This window comes from Panthera uncia (genome assembly GCF_023721935.1).
Source record: "Panthera uncia isolate 11264 chromosome A1 unlocalized genomic scaffold, Puncia_PCG_1.0 HiC_scaffold_16, whole genome shotgun sequence".
NCBI classification, from domain to species: Eukaryota; Metazoa; Chordata; class Mammalia; order Carnivora; family Felidae; genus Panthera; species Panthera uncia.
Genome location: NW_026057576.1, coordinates 78,944,054 through 78,966,549, shown reverse-complemented (window position 1 = coordinate 78,966,549; position 22,496 = coordinate 78,944,054). Strand labels below are relative to the sequence as shown.

Genomic DNA, 22,496 nt, shown 5'->3' with positions numbered 1-22,496 from the left:
GCCCCACCGTGTGGTGGGTTTGGACAGAAGCAGGGCACAGGCCACGACGCTGACAGGCCGTGGGAACACGTGGCTCGAGGGGCTGGTCCAGCCAGTTCTAGAAGCATGAGGACCAGAGGGTTGTGGACAAGGAGGCACAGAAGCAAGGCCAGCCCGTCCCACGGTGAGGACAGGCCCCCCGTGCTCAGCACGGCCGGTGGGGTGGCCACTTGCGCTCCACGTCCGCGGTGCATGTCCACATAGGTGTCCTTCTCCGGAGGTGTCTGAGGCTGGAGGCCCCATGCAGTGGGGACACAGCAGGCCCTGGGGCCCTTCTTCCCAACACAACTAAATGCCCGTCGGAGGCAGTGTGAGGCCACCAGAGCCAGGAGAGGTGACGTGCTGGCCACAAGCTCCAGACAAGTCCCGCTGTCCTGGTCCCTCCTTTAGGGTGGGGAGAGGCTCACACGTGTGGCTCTCAGAGGTCTGGACTGATGGCCTGTCCGCCAGTGGTCCCCCCATGGGGCACAGGGACAGAATGGCTGTGCAGGAGACTGGAGAGGGGAGGCCACGACAGTGACTCCTGTTTTGCGTGTGGGCCTGGCCACGTGGCCCAGGGACTGGAGCTCCGCCGACAGACCAGGAGGGTGAGTTCCGGGAGGCGGCTCTGGCCGTGCACGCGTGTGCTCTGTTGGAGAACAGGACAGACAGTGTCAGTCCCAGGACCCCTCACAGGAACCCCACCCAACCTGCGCTGATGCTGCCTGTGGGGGCTCCCGTTCCAGATGCGGTGGGGGGGTGGGCACATGTGACCCATCTGAACTAGGGCACCAAGCGAGCATGGTGACTGTATTCTGGCTAAAAATGGCTCCCCGGCTTGGCTCCACCGTCTGGCAAAGATGATGCATGTCAACATGCGAAGCCTCTTCTGGAGGCCGGAGGGACTGAGACTGGGGTCCACGGTCACCTCCATGCACGCAAACACAGTCTGTGCAGATTCTGACAGCTCACGGGACCCTGTGGCCTGGCCTAGACATCCTGAGGTTTACCGGGCAGTGGGGAGTGGGGGAGCAGTCAAGGAGAAATCGGTCTTAAAGGAAAACCGTCCCCAGGCAGATGTGCCTGTCACACTTCAAAAACCTAATTCAGAGTGCTCTTTGTGCATGGCTGCAAGCCTGTGCCTCTCAGGGGCAGATGTGGCTCCACGCGTCAGCCTGTGGACAGCAGAAGGCCTGTGCCAGACATCTGTCTGGGCCGGCGTTCAATGCAAATCATGCAACATTCCCCTTTTTTGTCAAAATACACTCTTTCCTGATAGACCTTTCAGGTGAAGCTGTTTCCACAACGAAGTCCGCGGAACAGGCTTTGTTCTGGCAAAATGAACCCTGAACACATTGGGGGAGTAGCAGCTCATAAACACACGTGGGACAACATGGGCCACGGCACACGTGTGTGTGGGCACAGTGCACGGCCGTGTGTGGCCCGGCCACTGTCAGGCACGTCACTTACCTGGGATAGAAACACACACGTGTGCATAAAAAGCAGGTTTTTTTTTTTCACCATGAACCCCTGTTACCAAAAATGGCACAGCACAGCAAAACTTTGGAGGAAGAACAAACCGTCTGGAAGGACCACAGCACACCCGGGAGGCCCGCCGGGCGGCGTGGCGGACACTGTTACCTATCCTTGGCTAGTGGCGCCTCGGCCGCGGTAAGAGGTCCTTCAGAAGTGGCCGGTCCGTGCTGGGCGCGGCAGCGACCGATGCTTTGAGTTTCGTGCTCTGCTGCAAGGTGAGGAAACATACTGAGAGGGGCTGCGCCCGGCCCCAGAAGCGCCTCCCGTCCGTGAGCACAGTCTGGCCTCGTGGCCGACGTGGGGTTTGCTCTGCCAGTGGGCGCCGCTGGACCGGGCCCCTCTGTGCCCAAAGGGCATGTGGTTGGCCGCGGAAGTCTGTGTGGGCTGGGGCCGTGGGGCGGGCACGGCTCTTGACATGGGCACCGTCGGGGAAGGAGCGGGTCTTCCTGATGGCGCCCTTCACCAGATGGAGCCCGAGGGCTGGGGCGGCCGAGGGCCCGTGGGGGAGCCCCGGCTAGAGGGGCCAGACTGGCCACACTCGCTCCAAAGGGGAGGTACCACACCCTGGTCCCCTGCCCCTTGGCCCCAACTCCAGGAGCGCAGAAATCCTGGCCTGAGGCTAGACCCCTGAAGGGTTCCGGAGTCACAGCACCGCAGGTCAATGGGGCCAGGCCTCCCGGCGCCGGCTTTCTAGTTCAACCGTAATAGTTTCTCAGTGGTCGGGAGAAGAGAATCGTTAAGAGGTGGACAGGTACAGGGTCTGAGACGTGAGTACGGGAAGTACAAGGTCTTCTGGGGAGAGAGGTGCGGTCGCTGCCCTTTGCACAGGTGGGATCGTATAGAGAATACAGCTAAATGCAGACAGAAATACACATATATGGGTCACATTGGTCTACACTGGAAACCTGGCCCCTGTGAGGTTTTTCTTTGTATCAGAACAGATGGGAGGAAACAACTGTCCATTTGAAGTGAGGACCGGTCTAGGCTCTGTTCCTCCAAAGTTTTGCAGGCGTCGGGTGGCTCCCCAGAAGCACAGGCATATCCACCCGTGTGTGTGCCAGGCACTCCGTGGTGTGGCTACACCCGCGGGCCGCCCCATGTGGCCGAGTACACTGCAGGGAGCCCAGCGCCAACCTTCTCCAGCGGCTAGAGGCAGGCTTCCAAGATGGAGTCTTAACAAACCGCCTCCGTAGTGAAAGTATAGATTTTTAGCCCAGAGTTGACAGGATTTAATCAATTTCACAAGCACATCCTGTAACTTAAGGTGTTCCTAATAATTGCATTCTAGATGTTTTTAAGTAAGTTGGTTGACAGTGAGATGAAATTAGGTAATTCATTCTAGCAAATTCTGATGGCACTTTAACAAAAATTTTGATTGCTGATAATTACTAAAATTAAAAAAAATGTACCATCCTGTGAGTTAAAAAAGTGTTTCAACTGTATAGAATCAAACATTATTAAAGGTATTTTCCTACAAATAAGCTGCCTTGGGAGACAGTGATGCAAGCATCACTAATTTTGAGGCATACGTCAACGTGGTATTCAGGTACATGAATAAACTGCTGAAAACAGACTGAAAGCCATCTCTGGACAACACTTCGTGCCTAAAATCTTGGCTCTGCAACAGGCTGTGACCCTGGGTGCCTGCCACAGAAAACTTCCGTGTAAGCAGCGAAATAAGCCACTACCGCCGTTTACAGCAAAGTAGAGGGCTTTGTCTAAAAATAATCAGATTTTTAAAAATAAGCTAAAAGGCAATTTGGAGAAACACTGGACCCAACACACAGTCCACAGTCTGAGTGGCTCAGCCCGAGTCTGGTCTTTTCTGCAATGCTCTGTGGGTCCTGAGCATACTCTAACGTAGTGGCCTCAGTTTCCCTGTACACAGAATAGGTCCACAGAGGGGGTTGTGAGTGAGGAGGCCTTGCCCTCCATCCGCCATGGGCTGAGGAGAGACCGGTAGTGCTGAGGTGACTTTGCCCACCTGGGCTCCTGTGACTTGGGAGCCAGTCCCACCCGGTGGCCAGTGTAAGGCGGTGCAGCCCTACGCCCGCAGGAAGGACGTGGCTGCACCTTGGCAGGGGACCTGGTACTTCAAATGGACACCCAGAGAGACACACAGGTGAGTTCCTGGCATGGAGAGAACACAGCCCTCTCTGCATCTCAAGACACAGGTCACCCCAGGGCTTCCGCCATGGGACCGGACACTCCCCAGAGGGGGTGTGCGCACGGCTCTCAGGAAGGTCAGCCCTCTGCTTCCTGCGACTGCAACCCCACCATGCCGAACGACAGAAAAGCATCACCTTGTTCCGTTAGAAACTCAGACTGCTGGAGGTCTGAGAGAGCATAAAGACGGTGGACTGCTCGACAGAAAGGCACTGATTCTCAGTCTGCAGTCCCACAGGGGCCGGGGGGCCGTGCGCAGCGAGACAGGGTGGGGGTGGTTATTGAGGCAGACAGGTTGGAGACAAAGGGCAGGAGGAAGGGAAAAGAGAAACAAGTTTAGGCGGTTGAGCCCGGTTAATCGGCCACCTCCAAGCAAACCACAAGCGTTCCCTCGCCCAGACCAGACCCAGCTGGGCAGAGGCCTCCCTTTCCCGCTGCCCCGCCATCCTCACGGTTAAGGGCGGCCACGCCACGGAGCTCAGGGTGAAGTCGTTCACGAACACCCACTCACTCCTGAGTGCTGCCAGTGCTGAGTCGACAAACACCCACAAAGGAGGGAATCACCAGGAGCCGGGGCGCTGGGCTCAACATCTTAAATTCGCGCAAGACTTCTTTCTAAGAAAGCTCGCCGACCCCACCGGGGCCGGGGGCCTGGGCCTGAAGTGTGCGAATCAGCCTCCTACCTGCACATCCCCCCACCTTCACCTGCACAACCACCTGTGCTCAGCAGGGAAGACGTGAGCCCTGCAGGAACCGCCCTGCCTGGGCTTCTGCACAACCAGCAGGACCTCCCTTCTCCTCACAGGGGCTCTGCACCTCCAGAGGCAAAATCAGGTGGGGGGATGGGGGGGTGCCCTCCCTGAGGTCACAGGGTGGGGGATGGGGGACATGCCTTCCCTGAGGTCACAGGGTGGGGGGATGGGGGCGTGCCCTCCCTGAGATCACAGGGGTAGGGGCATGCTTCCTGAGCAGGCCACAGCGGTTTTGAGAAGCTCTGAGTGACATGTGCTAATGGGGCATTCTGCATACGTCGCTTCTTTCCTGAACCCACAATTCAGCCTGTTGGCCTCAATTTGAGGTTGGGGAAAATAAGTGAGCCTAGAAATCACCAGAACTTCCCAATATAAATGCTTAAGTTTTGGGCCACATTCACTATCCCTAAAACTAATGCAGTTTTACCACCAAAGTAACGATTAATTAAAAAAACTTTTTTAGATTTCCGCAAAAGAATTTGTCATTTGTGTTGGCTTAATCCTTCTCTCTCGACCATTTTCTATTTCAGCGGAGTAGCTGTTTGGATCTAAACATGGGTAGTCTTGAATCTCATCTACCTCAATGTTTTAAAATCCTATATGGAGGCCTGCTTGGGATTCTTTCTCTCCCTCTCTCTCTCTCCCTCTGCCCCTCCCCTGCTTACTCTCTCTGTCTCTCTTGAAATAAATAAATAAACTCAAAAAAAAAAACCTATATGGTATCATGAAATTCAGTAGTAATACTTGGACCTATCACATTTCCAAACACAACCTTTCCTGCTGTCCTTACAGGGATCACAGTGCCTGTTTCAGGCTGGACACTGGGGACCACGCCCCGCCCCGCCCCGCCCTGCCCCGCCCCGTGCCATCCCTCCCCTGGCGAGCAGCCAGTACCTGGACTTTCTCTGTGGCGCTGGGCCACAGCTGCCTGCACAGGACTTTCTTGAGAACGTCGGGAAGGAGGCTGACAGTGATGAGCAGGATGATGACCAGCCAGGCAGGGCCGCTGGACAACATCTGGATGAACACAAAGTACATCCTTTGATAACTGAGGAAGGGCCTGCAGCGCCAAGGACACGAGAAAAAGGACAGATTGGCAGGTCAGAGGTCATCGGGAGGACGCCGAAACCGCAGCCTGTTTGCTCTGCTGGCACGAAGAGCCCACCTGTTCAGGGAGCTCTTACTGTTGTCACCGATACTCATCAGCCCAGACCCCTGGCCTGTGTGCTGACTACTCACAAGCAGTGGCTGCAGGGCCCTAAGGAACGGGGGAGGAGGGAGGGATTCTAGGGAGTCATCCCACAGCCAGAGGAGAGCCTTGCAGCGGTCAGGACTGGAAAAAAGATTTTAAAAAATTAAAATAGGTGGTTTTTCTGTTTTGCTTTGTTTTTGTATCTTAGAATCATAACCTGAGCAAAGGCTATTAATACGCAGAAGGTGGGGCACCTGGGTGGCTCGGTCAGTTGAGCATCTGACTTCGGCTCAGGTCACGATCTCGCGGTTAGTGAGTTTGAGCCCCATGTCGGGCTCTGTGCTGACAGCTCGGAGCCTGGAGCCTGTTTGGATTCTGTGTCTCCCTCTTTCTCTGCCCCTTCCCTATTCATGCTCTGTCTCTCTCTCAAAAATAAACAAACATTAAAAAAAAAATCTTTAACCATGCAGAAGGCAAGTGTGGGTTCTCGTCAGCAGAGCCAGCTAAGTACCCAAGGCTCATCCTGTGAACAAATTGGCATCTTTTCTACAAAAACAGCATGAAATGGCCTCGTTCCCAGGCAAATCCAGAGTTCAGAGAAAACATCTACATTGGGCTCCACGAGAGAAGCCAGAAGGAACCCACAGTTAACGTTCTGGCGGTGACTCTGACTTAGTTTCACCATTCTTATGCCCACTGCCTGTGAGCAGGGCAGACATACTCTCAGGGTCAAACGTGGACCAGCACAGACCGTGAGCTGGGGGCAGGCGGGCTGGAAACCACCAGAAGCCCATCTAGCTCAGCACTTGCGGGTCCCCAAGAACATGCAATGCACAGATCTGGCCACTAGAGGCCAGCAACGCTCCCAGAGGCGGGGACGAGAGAGGGCATTGTCCCCCAGGGGCCGCCTGCATCATCCAGAGCTGTGTTCAAAGCCAACATGAGGAGGGGAGAGGATGGCCCGTTGAAGGCACTCCCAGGTCATGGCCCTCTGTACCTCCCTGTCCCACGCATGTTCAGGAAATGTTCCTGCTTACAGGGAGGTGGGGGGCACACAGGAGAGTTATAGAAAATACAGCATGTGCTGTGACGGGATCAGGGACAGAGGCTTAGGTGACCATGTGGGACTGCCCCGCCTGTGTGCTGGTTCAAGGGAAGCATCAAGGAGGACGATGACCCACAGGGTTTTGAAGGATCAGTAGGAGCTCACCCAGTAGGCTAGTTGGAAAGGACATTCTGGGCAGAAGGGACAGCATGACACAGGCGTGCCCCTGAAAGCACCAGAGCAGATGCCCGCCCCATCAGGACGCACCACGCCAGCATCACAACTTGCTGGCTTCCCTGCAGGTTGACTGTCCTGCTCATGTTTAATTCACAGGCTTGTTTTCAGCACGGCAGCCACAGCGGTCTTCCTGTAAGAGCACGGGGCCCCAGGCCAGCCCCGCCGGCTCACCCGCAACACTGGCCGTCACTGCTGGCACGGGGGATGCCGAACGAGCCAGGCCTGTCAGCCTGGGCCCCGTTCCAGGAAGCACTGAACATGTGGGACCCGTGATGAGGAGGGTGACCTCCTCCCAGGTTCCCGTTTCAGTAGTGACTTCTTCAGAGAAGACAGGCCAGGCCTGCCGTCTGGACCAGGTTCCCTGCCAAGCACCCGGTCTCGCTCATCCCGGCCGGATCGGGAAGCACTCCTTGCATCTCCCCACGGAGAGCACGGGCCAGAGAAGGGGGGAGCACTCGGCCTCGCTCCCCCTGCTGTCCCCGGGCCCCAGCGCTGTGACTTGCCACAGGAACGTCGTGCAGAAAATGCATAAGAGCCCTGGAAGGGAGCATGCGCAGCATGGGGAACGTTTCACCCAGGTCGTACCAGATAATCCCTCCCCAGAGGAGGGAGAAGACAACGTAGAACAGCAGTGACCCCCAGATGACAAAGTGGTTTATCCAAGTCCAGTAGTGCGTATCTAGTGCCAGCTGGAAGAAAGAAAGAGGTCGTCAGTCAGGCTGGTACCCGGGCATGCCGGAAGGAGCCGTGACAGCTGGGAACGCGGGCTGGAAAATAATGAGGAAAACACACAAACTGCCACCAACTTAATTTTAGCCAAAACACCCACATAAAACCGCTTAGGATAAAGAGAACCTTAGGCTTCGAGAGAGAAAGAAGGTAACCATGGCCCACATCCCGGGAGGCTGCCCCTGTGTGTTTCTCAAACGGGGAGGCCCCAGCGGCACAGTCACCGTGGTGGTTGTCACTACTAAGGAGCTTGCTGGTGGGCTTTGTGCCACGTGAAGACTCGGGCAGATGGTGGGAGGACACACAGAATGGTACCGCGTACAGAATCTGGCTTGACCAGGCACGCCTGGGGGCTCTGTCGGTTAGGTGTCCGACTCTTGATTTCGGCTCAGGTCATGATCTTACGATTTGTGGGATTGAGCCCCATGATAGGCTCTGTGCTGACAGCGCTGAGCCTGCTTGGGATTCTCTCTCCCTCTCGTCTCTCTCTCTCTGCCCCTCCCCCACTCATGAGCACACACACGCACTCGTTCCCTCTCTGTCCAAATAAACTAACAAGAAAAAAAAGAAAAAAAAGAAAAAAGAATCTGGCTTGACTTTAAAAAGACTGAGTTTTCTACAACTTTTTAAACTACAACTTTTTTTCTACACTTTTTAAAAAGTGTTTATTTATTTTTGAGACACAGTGCAAGTAGGGGAGGAGCAGAGAGACAGAGAGAGAAAGAGAGAGAATCCCAAACAGGTTCCACACTGCCAGCGCAGAGCCCAACGCGGGGCTCGATCCCACAAACTGTGAGATTGTGACCTGAGCTGAAGTTGGATGCTCAACTGACTGAGCCGCCCAGGCACCTCCAACACATTAATTTGTTTTAAAGTAGATTTTAATTATATCGGGGAGGGGGAGAGCTGCTTGTCATTGGAAAGAATTCTGATCTGACTCCTTTTGGAAAGAAAAGGCTCATTCCCTCATTTACCTCCGGTGTGGAAGCTTGTGTGTTGGGTGGCCCTGTGTGCTGTTGTGCACTTGACTTATTTAAATGACCGACGATCACCCCTGGGTGGCCCAGGAGCTTGCCTGAGCTGCGTGCACGGGGCTCCCACCCTGGCCACAGGTTACGACAGGTGGGGTGGCATATTCTAGCAGGGTCCACTGTAGCTGGAGAAGGCTCACCTTTAGTGTGACCGTAAATACCATCACAGTGAACACCAGTGTCCCGAAGGTCCAGTTTCCAAATATCTGTGGGGAAAACAGTCCAAACGGTGTCTAGTCAGTACACACGATTCCCTTTCACACTCAAAACCAGAGTGTTAGATGACACATTTCACTGCTCTTGCGTGCCAACACTCCAGACCCCAAAGCTACAGGGACTTTGTTACTCTGAGGGCGAGAAAGTGGCAGTACACGGCACCCCGGGCACCCCAACCCTGGGGCCAGGCCAGCAGTTTGGGGCTCAGAGCCCTTCCTGCATGGGCCCCCCGCCATCGGCCCCTCGCTGCTCCACGAACACTAAGAGTGAGAAGACACCAGAGCTGGGAGGGGGGTGTGCACAGCGCTTCTGTCCCGGGTTCATGGGGAAGACATGCTCCCCGGCTGCCAGCTCTGGCCTCGCGCACGCTCAGGAAGAACTCAGGAGACCTGCCTGTTCTCTCTCAAACTCGACTCAAACACCTGCCTGCTTTGGAAGAAAAACCACCACAAGAACGGCTTGCGGGTGAGGTAACCACGTCATATACAGTGACACTGTACAGACGGGGTTGCCCCTGGAAAGTCACAGGGAAGGGACAAGTGCAGGCAGACAGGACAGAGCTGCACAGAGGCCCCTGGCAGCCAGCGTGGTGGGCCCGGCTTCCCGCCCCCACGACACGCAACTGAGCCACCTGTGGCGAAGCACAGGGTCAGATCACGGAAACGACACATTTCTCAGCTACAGACACAGACACAGAAAACGAACTGCGACTGCCAAGCCCCCTTTTAGGGAAAAGTCAGCCCAGGGCAGATTTCCTTGTGCAGGACTGATGCTCTCATTGCCCGAGAACTGACCCCCTCCTGGGCCCTGTGAACTGTGCATCTCAGAAAACGCTCCTAGCCCGTCTTTCGGAGGAAACAGCTTTGTTTCACGAAGAATTAAAATGCTGGATGACAACCGGCCTTCTGTCCCAGTTCGTCTTCAGCCAAAGACACGGCCCCCACGCGATTCAGTGGGGTGAACATGCAGGCTGGCCTCGCGCTACGTTTAGTGAGGTGGGAAGCAACTGGCAGGACTTGAGGACAAGCAGAGCGTCAGGACTCTGTGCAGGAAACAGGCCGCCCGCAGACGCCACCAGTCCCTCACCAGGATGCAAGCAGAACTGATGCAGGGCTCCTGCCTGGAGGCCGTTGTGCCCCAGGGGACACCTGCACTGTCCTTAGACTGTGTCGGCTGCCACAGGGGGTGGGGGTGGGGGTGCAGGGCCACGAGTGGCTGGCGGGTCCGGACAGGGGTCTGCTAACTGCACAGGGCTCCCCGGCCCCAAAAGGCAATAGCGCCCAGATGAGAAACTCTGATCGGAGCGTGGCCTCATCAAGGCTTAACTTCTGGGGGGGCAGCAAACGTTTTAAACTCTGAGACGGGTCACAGCGTGGCAGCTGTCTACGTGGCCGGTCGGCAGGGTGTTTGGTTTTCACTAGAAGCTAACAGAAGGGGTGGCCTGTGGCGGGGCTGGGGAAGCCAGGGCCCGGAGCTGTGCGTGGGCCCACCCGGGGGACCTGGCAGGAAGGCCGCCTCCGCTTCCTGACACTGGGCCCCACGCCTGCAGCCCTGCTTGGCAGGAAACACGGCAATCTCTGTGTAAAGCGTTGGCCAACAGCCAGACGTGCGAGTGTGAGCATGCACCACAGGGGGACGGGGTCCCACTGCCTCCTCAGAGTCAGTAGATCCCTACGTCTGCTAACGATGGCCGACCGGGGCTATGAGTCACGGCCCCCAGTGCCTCGTGGCCCCGTGGGCCTCAGCTGTAATTTTTACAGGCAAACGATAGCAAAACACATGTTGACTCCTGAACAGGAGTTTGGCTGAGGGCCCTGGCAATGAGGACACACCTGCTCTACCTTCACCGTGTCCTCAGCAGGCAGCTTGGGACTCACTGGTACAGTCATGGTGACAGCTCGGTGAACACCCTCCTCACTACAGATGGGAGTCCGCGGGCTAACTGCTAATAGTGCATTTATTGCTGAAGTTCTCTGTCCTCATTCTTAGGGACCGTGGGGGCCGGAGGTGGGAAGGCTCAGGGCAGGAGCCCCCAACACGAAAGGGTGTCCAGGGCGTTTGTCTCCTGAGTGCCCGATCTGTCCCCCACCCCCCGACAAGGACTTCCTAGTCCTGTTTGGACGACACTGAACGCCCAGGAGGGCACCTCCAAGCCTCCCGCGGCCCCAGACCCTCACGCGCCCTCTGTCCTCTGAGAAGCATCTTGGAGGAAAGCGTTCTGCTCAGAAAAGCCCTCAAACCAGGACCAACTTAATTTTTATGTGTAAAAATACCCACAACAAACATAACTGTGTTTTCTCAAGATCACGGTCATGAAAACACCGTCCACATGCCCCCACACACGGACTCCCTGCCTCTAGCCCGTGTGCAATGTTCACTGACTTGTGTTACAAAGCACTCCAGCCGCGAGGCTCATCTGAGAACAGCCTGCTTGCTGCTCGACAGGAGTAAGTTAATTAGGGTTCAATGTTCTCGTCGGTGGGACCAGAGGAGAAATGATTTCGGTTCACGTATCGGTGTAGAAAATGCTCCGCAAGTGAATTTTTTAAAAAAAAGTTATTGATGACTGTTTCCTCAATACTACACGTGATTTATAAATGTTCCCACGGAACGGTGTACATCTTACAAAAGGGTCCTCACCTACCAACAGCCAACGGAAAGGGGCTTCTGAGAGGTAACACCATGAGATGCATTCCAACCATGGAGGGTGTGTGGCCAGAGATGCGCATTACCATCACCAAACCTCTGCTGCCCAAGGACCAAGGGCATCATCAGTCACCAGAGATGGCCCCTCGATGCACGTGGGTTGTTCAGGTTTATGTGAATTACCATAGAACCAGGCTATCTATGATACCTCTTCAGTCTTGTGGGTGATCTAACCCTCTTACCTCCAAAGCAAACAAGAATTTAAGAAAACCGTCTCAAACCAGGAAAGCTCCATCTGGAGATAAAGAGGCACAAGGGGGTCCAGAACTGGAACAGCAGACGCTTAACCTCGGCCTTGTGCTTATGTGGAGTGGCCTTGGCCATTCCAGCCCCCTGGGGACCCCGTCCTCCTAGTGATGCAGGATGGAGATGTGTACCCCGGGCCCCTTGCAGAGAGGCCCCACTCATGACCGAGGACGCCGTGATTATACCATCGCGCTCCCACAGCTCTGGTCTTGGCTCCCCACCATCTACACAGAGCTACTGAATGGCAAAAGTTCACCTCTCAAATGTGTAACTGCGGACAAACACCTCATGTTACAGACCTTGTCTGGCACTACTGGCCCTGTGGGCTGGTTCATAGTTTCCCCAGGCTTCTGAGCGGCTTTTCGTAGGACGAGACTTCCATTACGTGGTTGAACCTTTGTCCCAACGGGCCAGCAAGCGCGGCCGAGGGCGGGCCCGGGAAGCTCTGAGCCAGTGAGAGGCAAGGCACCTGCTGTGCTGATCTGGGATGGAGTGGTGGGGACAACCACGCTTTCTGTTTTTGTCTCTCTTTCTGTCCTTGTTTCAAGTCGAACGAGCAGCACTGTGCGCTAACGGATGGCTGAGCAGAGGTGTGCCCGTGGTAGTGGGGGACATAAAGGCACTGCGGGAAAGCCCCGGCCTGGGAGTCAGCTTCCAGGCTCTGGGGGGTTCAAGGCCCCTGAGGACACAGGAACCACGCAACTGACCACGGCAGCATCAGCAGCCGCCACGGAACTGACCACAGTGGCACTAGCAGCCACCATGGAACTGACCCACGGAAATGACCACGGCGGCACAAGCAGCTGCCACGGAACTGACCACGGCGGCATGAGCAGCCGCCATGGAACTGACCCACGGTGGCATGAGCAGCTGCCATGGAAATGACCCACATAACACACCCATGGAGGCACGAGCAGCTGCCACGGAACTGACCACAGCAGCACGAGCAACCGCCACAGAATTGACCCGCAGCTGCATGAGCAGCTGCTGTAGGGAGGTTTGGTTGGAAGCACATCAGGGCTCAGGGATTTGAGCATGAGGAGGGGACACTGCCCAGGCCTCACCAGGGACCTGCAGCTCAAGGCCATGCCCATTAACCAACAGGTACCAGGCTGCACACGTCTTTTTGTGTGTGTCCATTGCCCACTGAAATCTCTCCGACCGTGCTGCCTAGGAGGCACCTATCGCTCTAAGCCCCATGGAGACGAGGGCAGCTGGGCATAGCACGAACAAAGTAACGCCTAAGTCTTGCGCAAACACCCTGGTTTGAGTGCTCGTAAGTGTGTGTGTTCCTGTGTCTGATCTCTAGCCCCCTCCATGTTAACGCCAAGCAAACATAGTGGCACTGGGTGAGGGGCCTTCTCGCGGGACCCACAGGCTGCCTCAGTCCTGGCATCTCTGAGTTCTTCCTAAGATACGTGCAACACACTTCCTTAGGGCCCAGCCTGCGAGGAAGCATTGTAGAGATGCCAGGGAATGAGGACAGCTCCGTAACTACGCTGTGGCCCAGTGATGTCCAACAGTTATTCGCGTCAACTGAGACAACAAATTCTAGAAAAGCATAAGGTTTCAGAAGAGCGAAATCAGACATTTAAAAATCTCTCAAGATTGATTTAGTAAAAACTTGATCTGAGCTACGATGAGAGGTAAGGAGAAGGAAAAAACAGATCAGTCACCAGGGAGGGGACAAGTGGGCACAGTGGGCAGGGAGGGTGCACTCCTGAAGGAACGAACCAGAAACAAAGTGGGGAGGAGGCCCAGGTACTCAGCTGAGGAGGGTCTGCCCCGGACACCACCACTGGGGCCAGTGCGGCCACCAGACCTGGGAGGTGCTACGGTGGGGATGGCCCTGAGGGCATCCACGCGCCCCGGTGCGCCCCCCATGCGTCCCTGAGGCCCGGGTCTGCCACACTTACAGCAATGTCCCCACCGCGCCTCCCGGGCCTGGGACGGTGCCTCACACTTACGTGAAGTTTGGACATATAAAATCAACTTAAAGAGTGTCACTGAGTCGGCCGACAGCCGTGACACGGACCCCCCATCCCCCACCGACCCGGGAGGAAACACCACGTACAAAGGACCAAATGCAGACACACCGGCCTGACGCGGCTCCAGCCCCGAACTGGAAGCCAGCAGCAGCTAACACCATTTCTACCGACAAAGCACACAGAAGAAGTCACATTTCAAAATATTTCGAGAAATATTTTATTTTTAGCGCACTCCAAAACATACAGACAAACCCACAGTTTCTTACCATGTGTGTGTTGGTGGTCATTATCTGAGAGTGGGGAGGGAAGCGAGTGGCAGAAAGAAAAAAAGCAAAGATACCAATAAAACAACCCCCAGAGATGATGCGAACACCCAGAGCCGAGCGGCCACTAGAAAACGCTAACTCCTCACCGCGAGGGGAACAGGTCCTTAGGTGCGCATGTGGGAAAACACAGTACACTGTGTCAACTACAGAATTAATCCCCAAAGGAAATAAGAGGTGCCGGCACGACTGGATTAGCGCTGGATTCGCAGCTAATGGGACGTGCAGATTACACTGGGTCTGATCTCGGAGGGGGCTTCCCACAGGGGCAGCGCTCCACAGAGCCCAGCATGGCCTGACGTGCCACGACCCTGGAGCGACTTGGTGGAGGGGTGCCCGAATGCCAGGAACCCCACCGCTACACTGACCCGTGCCCGCCTGAGTCCCCAGCAGCCAGCAAGATGCGGCTCTGCACTCACCTGCCCGTTGCTGGTCACTGTTGTGTTTTCAAACATGAAGTAAGCACCAAAGAAAAACACCAGGGCATCAAACACTCCCAGGAACGTCCAATAAATGAACACGCGCCAGCGAAGGAGTGCATTCTTGGCGATATCTCTGTGTGAGCAAACAGAGGAGAACGTGTTTCAGGAGAACCAGACTCACATAATGACTGGGCCACCCCAGGCTCTGTAGGGACCATCTGTCCAGAAGGCCCCCCTGTGTCACCGGACTGTCCCAGGCTGCACAGCCAGCGGGCTCAGCCAAGCTATGAAACTGGGTTATGGGGTAGCGGGCCCAGCGCCAGGGTCCGGGTCTGGCTGTGGTCGCCCCGCCTGCGCAGGTCTTTCCCCATCTGCCTGACACCCTGTGCAGCTACAGAAGGGCTGCATACACGCTGTGACCTCCCAGAGCCTTCTGGGTGAGTCCGGGGGGGGGGGGTGGGGGGGGCCTGTCTTCCCAGCTGGGTGGGTCTGGGGGCCGTGTCCTCCCAGCTGGGTGGGGGGGGGGTGGCCTCCCCTCCCAGGGGCTGCCACAAATGTGCCAGTCACATGCTTCATGCACGCCAGCTGCCTGCTGCCAGTCCCTGGTCCCCTTGCCCCATACCACGCCTGGTTCCAGAAAGGGCTTGGGGCAGCTACAGTCTGAGCCTGCTGCACCAGAAACAGCGTCAAGTCTCAGTGAATGGAGCAAACACACTGAGGTGGTGTGGGACCACCCGGACAGTGTCCCCATGTGACCTGATACGAACGACAGACATTTGGTTTCCTCTCTCCAGGTAGATGCTGACGTGTCTAAGAGCAGAGTAATGCTCACACTGTGCTCGTGAAAGGGAGGGACCCAGGACACGAGGCCCATGCACGTTCCCACGACACACGGGCTGCGGGTGTCAAGTCTGCAGCACATTTCTTGGTGCAACTCTCACACCTGTTACGTCCTAAGAGACCGGCAGCAGGGTCCCCCGGACACCTAACTCAACATCTTCTGTTCCCTCAATGTCCTCCTCTACCACAACACGTGTACGGTGAGCTCCACACTCGCTTTTGTATCGGCCACAGTCATGGTCATGATCTGGGGCTCTGATGCTTCAAGATCCCGTACCACGGCTGACACTCTGACAAAGGCTGAGAGGCTGGCAGGCAGGCCGTCTTGCACGGAGTGGACACAGGAATCACACGTGTGTGCGTGCTCACACATGTGCTCACGCACACAAATGCACACCAGGATCACTGGGGCAGCCGGCAAGATGCTGGATGGTGCCAGTGCCCAGTGGCCTCTGTGACACGTCAGACTTTAACTGCCAGGGAAACCAGACAAAGGCTCACAGAACCTGAGTGCTCTTAAAACTACACATGGATCTAAAATGATCTCATAGAAGAAGTTTAATTTAAAAACCCACAAGAACACTGACACTGAGTCTGCCAACAATGTTGGAGTACAGCTCCAACAAAGAAGAAAAACATCTTTTCCTTATTATTAAAAAATAGTTTTTAAGCAAAAAAGAGCACTGTGAGATCAAATCTGTTAACTTTTCTTTTTATCTCGCTGAACAGAACATACCTGGATTTTTAAAAAATTTTTTCTAATGTTTGCTTATCTTTGAGAGACACAGAGAATGAGCAGGGGAGGGGAAGAGAGAGAGGGAGACACAGAATCCGAAGCAGGCTCCAGGATCTGAACTGTCAGCACAGAGCCCGACGTGGGACTCGAACTCACCGACTGTGAGATCATGTCCTGAGCCGAAGTCAGATGCTCAACCGATTGAGCCACCCAGGTGCCCCCATTTTTTTAGTTTCTTCTTTTTTTTTAATTTTTAAAAATGTTTTTATTTATTTTTGAGACAGAGAGAGACAGAGCATCAGGAGGGGAGGGGCAGAGAAAGAGGGAGACACAGAATCCAAAGCAGGCTCTAGGCTCTGAGCTGTCAGCACAGAGCCCGACGCGGGGCTCGAACCCATGAACTGTGAGATCATGACATGAGCCAAAGTCAGACACTTAACTAACTGAGCCACCTAGACGCCCCAGAACATACATGGCTTTTTAAAGGATAATTTAGGCTATAAACGCACTGGGGTCACGAGGGGAAAGAAGTCATCCCGGCTCCTTCCGGAACTGCTGAGAAACAGGTGAGGTACAAACTGACTTACTATGCACGTTTCAAACGCACCACGAACCCTCTACCTAAATCGGAAGCACGTCCACTTCAGGTACGTCACTTTCTCCTGCCAGGGCTCCCAGTGCAGCGAGTGTAGCTGCTGAGGCTGGTGCTGCTGGTGGCTAAGTGCTATGTGGCACCTGTCCCGGGCGCTCGTACCTGTACAGGGAAGGGTCCCTCCTGAGCGTGTCTATGCTGACGTGCTGCTCCATCAGGCTGTACAGGAGAATCGGGAGGGACGTAAAGCTGATGTTGTACAGGGTCAGGTAGGCAGTGTCATACAACGTCTGCGGGAAGGACAAAGTCACACTGAGAACAACACCCTGGGCCTCTCGACAAACTTTTCTGACGGTTTTTCAATTTGCAAACACCCAGAGACACGAGCATTCTAGAATGCACACAGAGCCATGCTTCTGCAGCTACAGACAGCCGGACGCTTGCCAACCCTTCCTGATGTCAACTGTCGTGTTAAAACCACGGGTGACCCAGGCCTGACCGGGACCCACCCCACTCAGCCACCGCAAGGTGTTGCTTAAAAGTTGGCAATTTTGGTGGCCATCTTTAAGCTTCAATCCTCCCCATCCCAGTCCCTCCGCTGGAAACAAGTGATGGAAAGGGGGTAGCCAAGGGGCTGCTGCTCTCCTTGGCCAGGCGAGACGGCCTCCAGCCGGCACACCTGAGTGTGCAGATGTCGATGGTGGGGCACCTGGGAGAGGGTCTCAGATGCCCACTGTGTCCTCTCAGGGCAGAAAGTTAGGGCTTTTGTGGACGGTGAGCATGGGTGGGGCACATCGCTGGCAGGCCGGCACAGCCACTGGGCCACCACGGCTCCTGAACCCGCCACAGGGTGCTGCACTGCTGACCAGCTCCCCCTGAGGCCTGCTCACCCCTGTGGCCTGCTCACCCCCTGTGGCCTGCTCCCCCTGTAGCCCATTCCTCCCCTGTGGCCTGCTCCCCCGCTACAGTCTGCTCACCCCTGCAGCCACCCCCACGGGGAGGGAGGTACAGCCCATCTGACCTCAGGCAGTTGGACTCACCTGTTGTGAAAACCCACAGAAGAACTGGTATAAAAACTGAGGGAAAATGAAGCAGACGTTCTGAAAGGGAAGCCACATCCCGGTTAGTTCAGTGGCAGCCATGAGAGGCTCTCCCTCCTAAGCCATCCACGTACTGAACCTTCCCTGCAGGCAGTGACCCAGGGCGCCCTGTACTCTCACGAGACGGGTGAGGGCTTCTGAAGCCTACTCTTATTTTCAGGGCACAAAGCACATGTTCTGGTCCCTCTGTTAACAGAAACATGAAGGGAAACTGGTTGCAGAGGAAGGAGAAAGCAATGTGGGCGTGAGTATGACCAGGGCCGAGTCCAAGCACAAGACGAGGACTCGTGCAAGGACGTCCTCCTCACGGCCACGTACAAGTGCACGTTACCGGTTCCACGCTCGATCTGTGCGCACGGGTGAGTGCCGCTTCCTCCTTAGAAGCAGGGTCAGCGTCAGACCCTGTCAGACTGTCCCCGTGGTCCCTGTAGCACCTGACAGCCACACACTGCCCCGTGTGGGTGACCCGGCACAGGAGCCCTTCCTACCTTGTAGAAGAAGTATTGCACGAGCTCAGATATCCTGATGTAATATAAATGCCCATGAACAAGCAGCATCTTCTTCAAGTGCTTAAACTTCGGAATGGCGTAGTCACTGTTCCTTGCGGCCTGGCGGCCTTCCTTCCCAATGACACCTGCCAGAGAAAATGCTGTCTCAGCACCACGATGGAAAACAGTGTGGAGCGAAACAAGGCGCAAGCGAACACGGGCCAGGAGACGCCCCGCACCACACGGCACCCTGTCCCTGAGCCCTGGTCCCACCTCCGGCCCCTCCCGCCTCACCGGCCAGGCATACGGGGCTGGGGCACACGGGCAGCTCACCTATGCCCACGTGGGCCTCCAGGATCATGCTGACGTCATTGGCACCGTCTCCGATGGCTAAAGTGATAGGGTGCTCTTTTGAAAGTTTGATTAATTTAACAATCTGGAAAAAAAACAGAGGCAGAATTTATCTTCTCTGTTTTCTGTGTGGGTCATTCACTAACTAGACAGAAATAACGCAGATGTAAAGTTACATAAGGAGAAGGAAGCGACGATCTGGCTCGAGTGCACAGAGCAGTTCAATCTGTTTTCTCCACAGGGGATGAAATCCCTTTCGTGTTGGGCAGAACTAAGTAAAGACAAGGCAGCTGAAGTGGGGTTACGAGGAAATAACGTGGGAAAGGCTGAAGACGGAAACAGGAAGTAAATCCAGTAGTTCCTGGTTCCTGCTACACGTGCAGCTTTAAACATATGGGATGCGATAAACTTGTAGGAAAAACCTAAAGGTTACATCCTGTTGGATGATATAGCCGTTCCAAGCTATCTGGTATCCAGCATCGATTTCTCACAGATAGGCTGCTTCTGATGCTATTTTCATTGTCAAAGTTGTCGTGTGTGCAAATCCAATCTGGCAGTTCGATGCAATTAATAATTTTAAGTGCATAGGCCATTTTTCTATAATCTTTCTCTCCATTTACGTGTTTCAGAGCAGTGGTTCAAGTAGACCAAAAATGATAAGGAGTAACATGTGGAGCCTGTTCAGATTCTGTGTCTCCCTCTTCCTCTGCCCCTCCCCTGCTCACGCTCTCTCAAAAATAAATGAATGTTAAAAAATTTTGTTTAAATAATAATGTGGGGGAGGGAATACTTTCGGCTAAAATGTGATTTTGTTGTACAATAATACTATAGAGGCACTTGGGTGGCTCAGTTGGTTAAGCATCCGACTTCGGCTCAGGTCACAATCTCGTAGTTTATGGGTTTGAACCCCGGGTCGGGCTCTGTGCTGACAGCTCAGAGCCTGGAACCTGCTTCAGATTCTGTGTTTCCCTCTCTCCCTGCCCTCCCCTGCTTGTGTTCTCTCTGTCTCTCCCTCAAAAATAAGTAAACATTAAAAAAAGATACCCCACCCCCCATCACAAATCAGAGCTGGCTGGAACCAGCAGCTCCTGGCGCTGACCCCCACCCCAGCGGCTGTTGGGGCCGCACCTGGGCCTTCTGCAGGGGCGCCATGCGACAGCAGAGCACGGCACTGCAGTTCCGGCAGATCTCAAGGAAGAGCTCCCGGTAGTTCCCACAGCTCCCGTCCTCCCTGGGCTTCATGATCAGAGACAGCGCAGCTCCATCAATGATGAGACCATGGTCCTGCATGTCCGCCGAGAGTCTGTTTAATCACACAAACCAGAGACGTGACTCAGTAGCTAGGTCCATAGATTCTACCAGACTACGTCAGTTTTCTGAATATCTACAGAGGTTATAAATTGATGATCGAAGGATCAAGAAAGTGGTAATCCGGTTTTACCAGCAGCCTCTAGAGTACCAGACATGAAGCCCTTGAGCACATTTTAAAGTTGGGTTTCAATTAAACATTCTCACGCCCCCTAGGCAGAGCAAACAACGAGTTCTCACTGTGGTTTCACATGCCTGTTCCAACACTTTTCCACAACAAACGGAGAGTGCACATCTCGTGGCCGGCACAGGCCAGTGTTTATCCCCAAAGCCGCACTATGGCGGCGGGGCCGTGGCCTCACAGCTGACCTCTACGGGCGTCCCGTCTGGAGGACAGGGCTTGGGAGGAGCACAGTCAGAATGGGTCCTTTTGCTAGGTTTCCACGTTACGAGAACACCCCCATTCCCCCCAGAGGGGGACCCACAGACCAGGTGGAGGGAAACATCTTTGCTCTGCTTCTGAATCATTTAACATTTGCAGGTGACGAGAGCTTTACTACATTAATGACAACCTAACAGGACTCAGATGCCCTCTGACCGCAGATCATGGGTCTGACACCAGCAAGGACAGCGTGGGTTAAGACGTGAATAAAATGCTGAGCATCCTTGGAAAAAACAACTCTCAGGTATATCCTGTTTTCTCTTAGCAAACAAGCATGCATTATTAACATTTCTCTCTTCGCTCCGGCAGATGCCCTGAGGAATCCACAATACAGCCCCCGAGTGGCTTACAGGCAGATGAGAACCATCCCACCCCAGTGGTTTACAATCGGGCACCCTTGAGCAGAAGTTTGAAAGTGAACACACACACACTCACAGACAGACAGACACACACACAGACACACCCGTGGACACAGAGAGACACACTCAGCCATGGAAATACACATAGAGACATACTCTCAGACACACACGCTCACAGACGCATTCACACACACACACTCACACACTCATACACACATGGACACGTACACAGACACACTCAGACATGGATACACAAAGACATACACACAGACGTGTACTCACAGACACACAGACACACCCGTGGACACAGAGAGACACACCCAGACATGGATACACACACACAGACATACAGACACACACACATGGACACACACACAGACACACTCAGACATGGATACACACAGACACACACACAGATGTGCACTCACAGACACACACACACACACACACACACACACACACACACACCCCTCTTCTGCAGAAAGACACGTCACAGCTGCTATGAAGAACTAGCCTTGGCCTCATCCTGCTGTTCACGGTGACCACACGAACGTGCGATGATGCCCAGGGACAGACCCACGCGGTCCACAGGGGCACCAAAGCCGGGCCCTGCTAGTGGAGGGGACGGGGCACCGCCTACCCTGAGAGGTTGTCCCTGGTTAAGCTCCCACTGTGGCGCAGGACGGTCTTGCTCAGCTCAAACAGGACGTCGTGCAGACTCTGCTCCTCTATCTTTTTGGTGGTGAGCTCAAGCAGCTGTGTGTTCCTCCTGAACAGCTTGCAGGCGTAGCAGGTGGCAGCCGCCGTCTCCATCTTGTCCCCAGTGAGGACCCAGACTTTGATCCCCGCCTTCTGCAGAGCCTCGATGGTATCGGCAGCTTTCTCCTGGAGCCTGAGCAAAGACAAGACCCGCAATTGTGTGTGTGACAAAGGCAAATTGAAGCCGAGAGTTTCAGACTTGCGACCCGTGAAGCTATCTTTGTCGGCCCAAAACTAAGAAGCATCAGGCCGCTAGCTTGTCATCTTACCAGGAAGGGCCAGATAAGTGGATATCTTTTGCCAGGAGAGCACTTCCTAACTCCCAAGACAAACACCCATGGCGTATCAAGTTAAGTGTCTGTCGTGCACAATCCCCATCAGGTAAGCTGGCACTGTCTAGCTGGGACTTCCCGCTTATAGAGGGCTTAATCAATTACAAGAAGGACCATAACCACCAACAAAGTCTTGACCAGGAAAAACGGGGTGGTCAGTAAGTGTCACGGTCTTTTCCTTTGGGGTGAACTTGGAATTCTGCCACTGGTCATGCTGGAGCCTCTAAGCAACGTGTGATACCGACAATGCCAGCAGGGGATCCTCCATGATTAACCCCCTTCTAAGCGAAAACCCAGAGCGCACAGGGTTTACACGATGTGCACAAGGTTGCACGGCTCTGACCACATCGGTCAGGATCTTGCTGGGCCTGGAGGCCTGGTTTCAAAGCCACATCTGCCTTATCTGGGCCCCGCCATTCTTCCCAGATTTTAGAGTCTGGGCTTTCGACGGGCATATGAAGTAGTGTGCCGTGACCCTGTCCAGGACTGGATGAAAAGGGCAGACAGGATTCTAACTGGAGTGACCTGATTACACCGGGGGTAAGCTTCCCTGCTAAGGCCTCTAGCCTATCCAACCTCAGC

At 54.8% G+C, this 22,496-nt stretch overlaps 1 protein-coding gene across 4 annotated transcripts in view; it reads right to left on the bottom strand.

Annotated features, from left to right (window-relative positions):
• Positions 1-579: 579 nt before the first annotated feature.
• ATP11A (ATPase phospholipid transporting 11A) overlaps positions 580-22,496 on the bottom strand; it is a 119,787-nt gene continuing 97,870 nt past the window's right edge. The window contains exons 19-30 of one of the 4 annotated variants that reach the window (XM_049647246.1): positions 21,464-21,715; positions 19,843-20,017; positions 18,697-18,799; positions 18,364-18,509; positions 17,816-17,875; positions 16,938-17,065; positions 14,605-14,740; positions 8,847-8,912; positions 7,532-7,635; positions 5,367-5,532; positions 3,858-3,944; positions 580-667 (exon numbers count right to left, since the gene is read on the bottom strand). In XM_049647246.1, the coding sequence (XP_049503203.1) occupies positions 3,867-3,944; positions 5,367-5,532; positions 7,532-7,635; positions 8,847-8,912; positions 14,605-14,740; positions 16,938-17,065; positions 17,816-17,875; positions 18,364-18,509; positions 18,697-18,799; positions 19,843-20,017; positions 21,464-21,715 (1,414 nt within the window). In that variant the 3' untranslated portion in view covers positions 580-667; positions 3,858-3,866. Of the gene's footprint in view, positions 668-950; positions 1,763-1,799; positions 3,945-5,366; positions 5,533-7,531; positions 7,636-8,846; positions 8,913-14,604; positions 14,741-16,937; positions 17,066-17,815; positions 17,876-18,363; positions 18,510-18,696; positions 18,800-19,842; positions 20,018-21,463; positions 21,716-22,496 lie in introns of those variants that run through there. The other 3 variants (XM_049647243.1, XM_049647244.1, XM_049647245.1) reach the window with 3 other exon arrangements.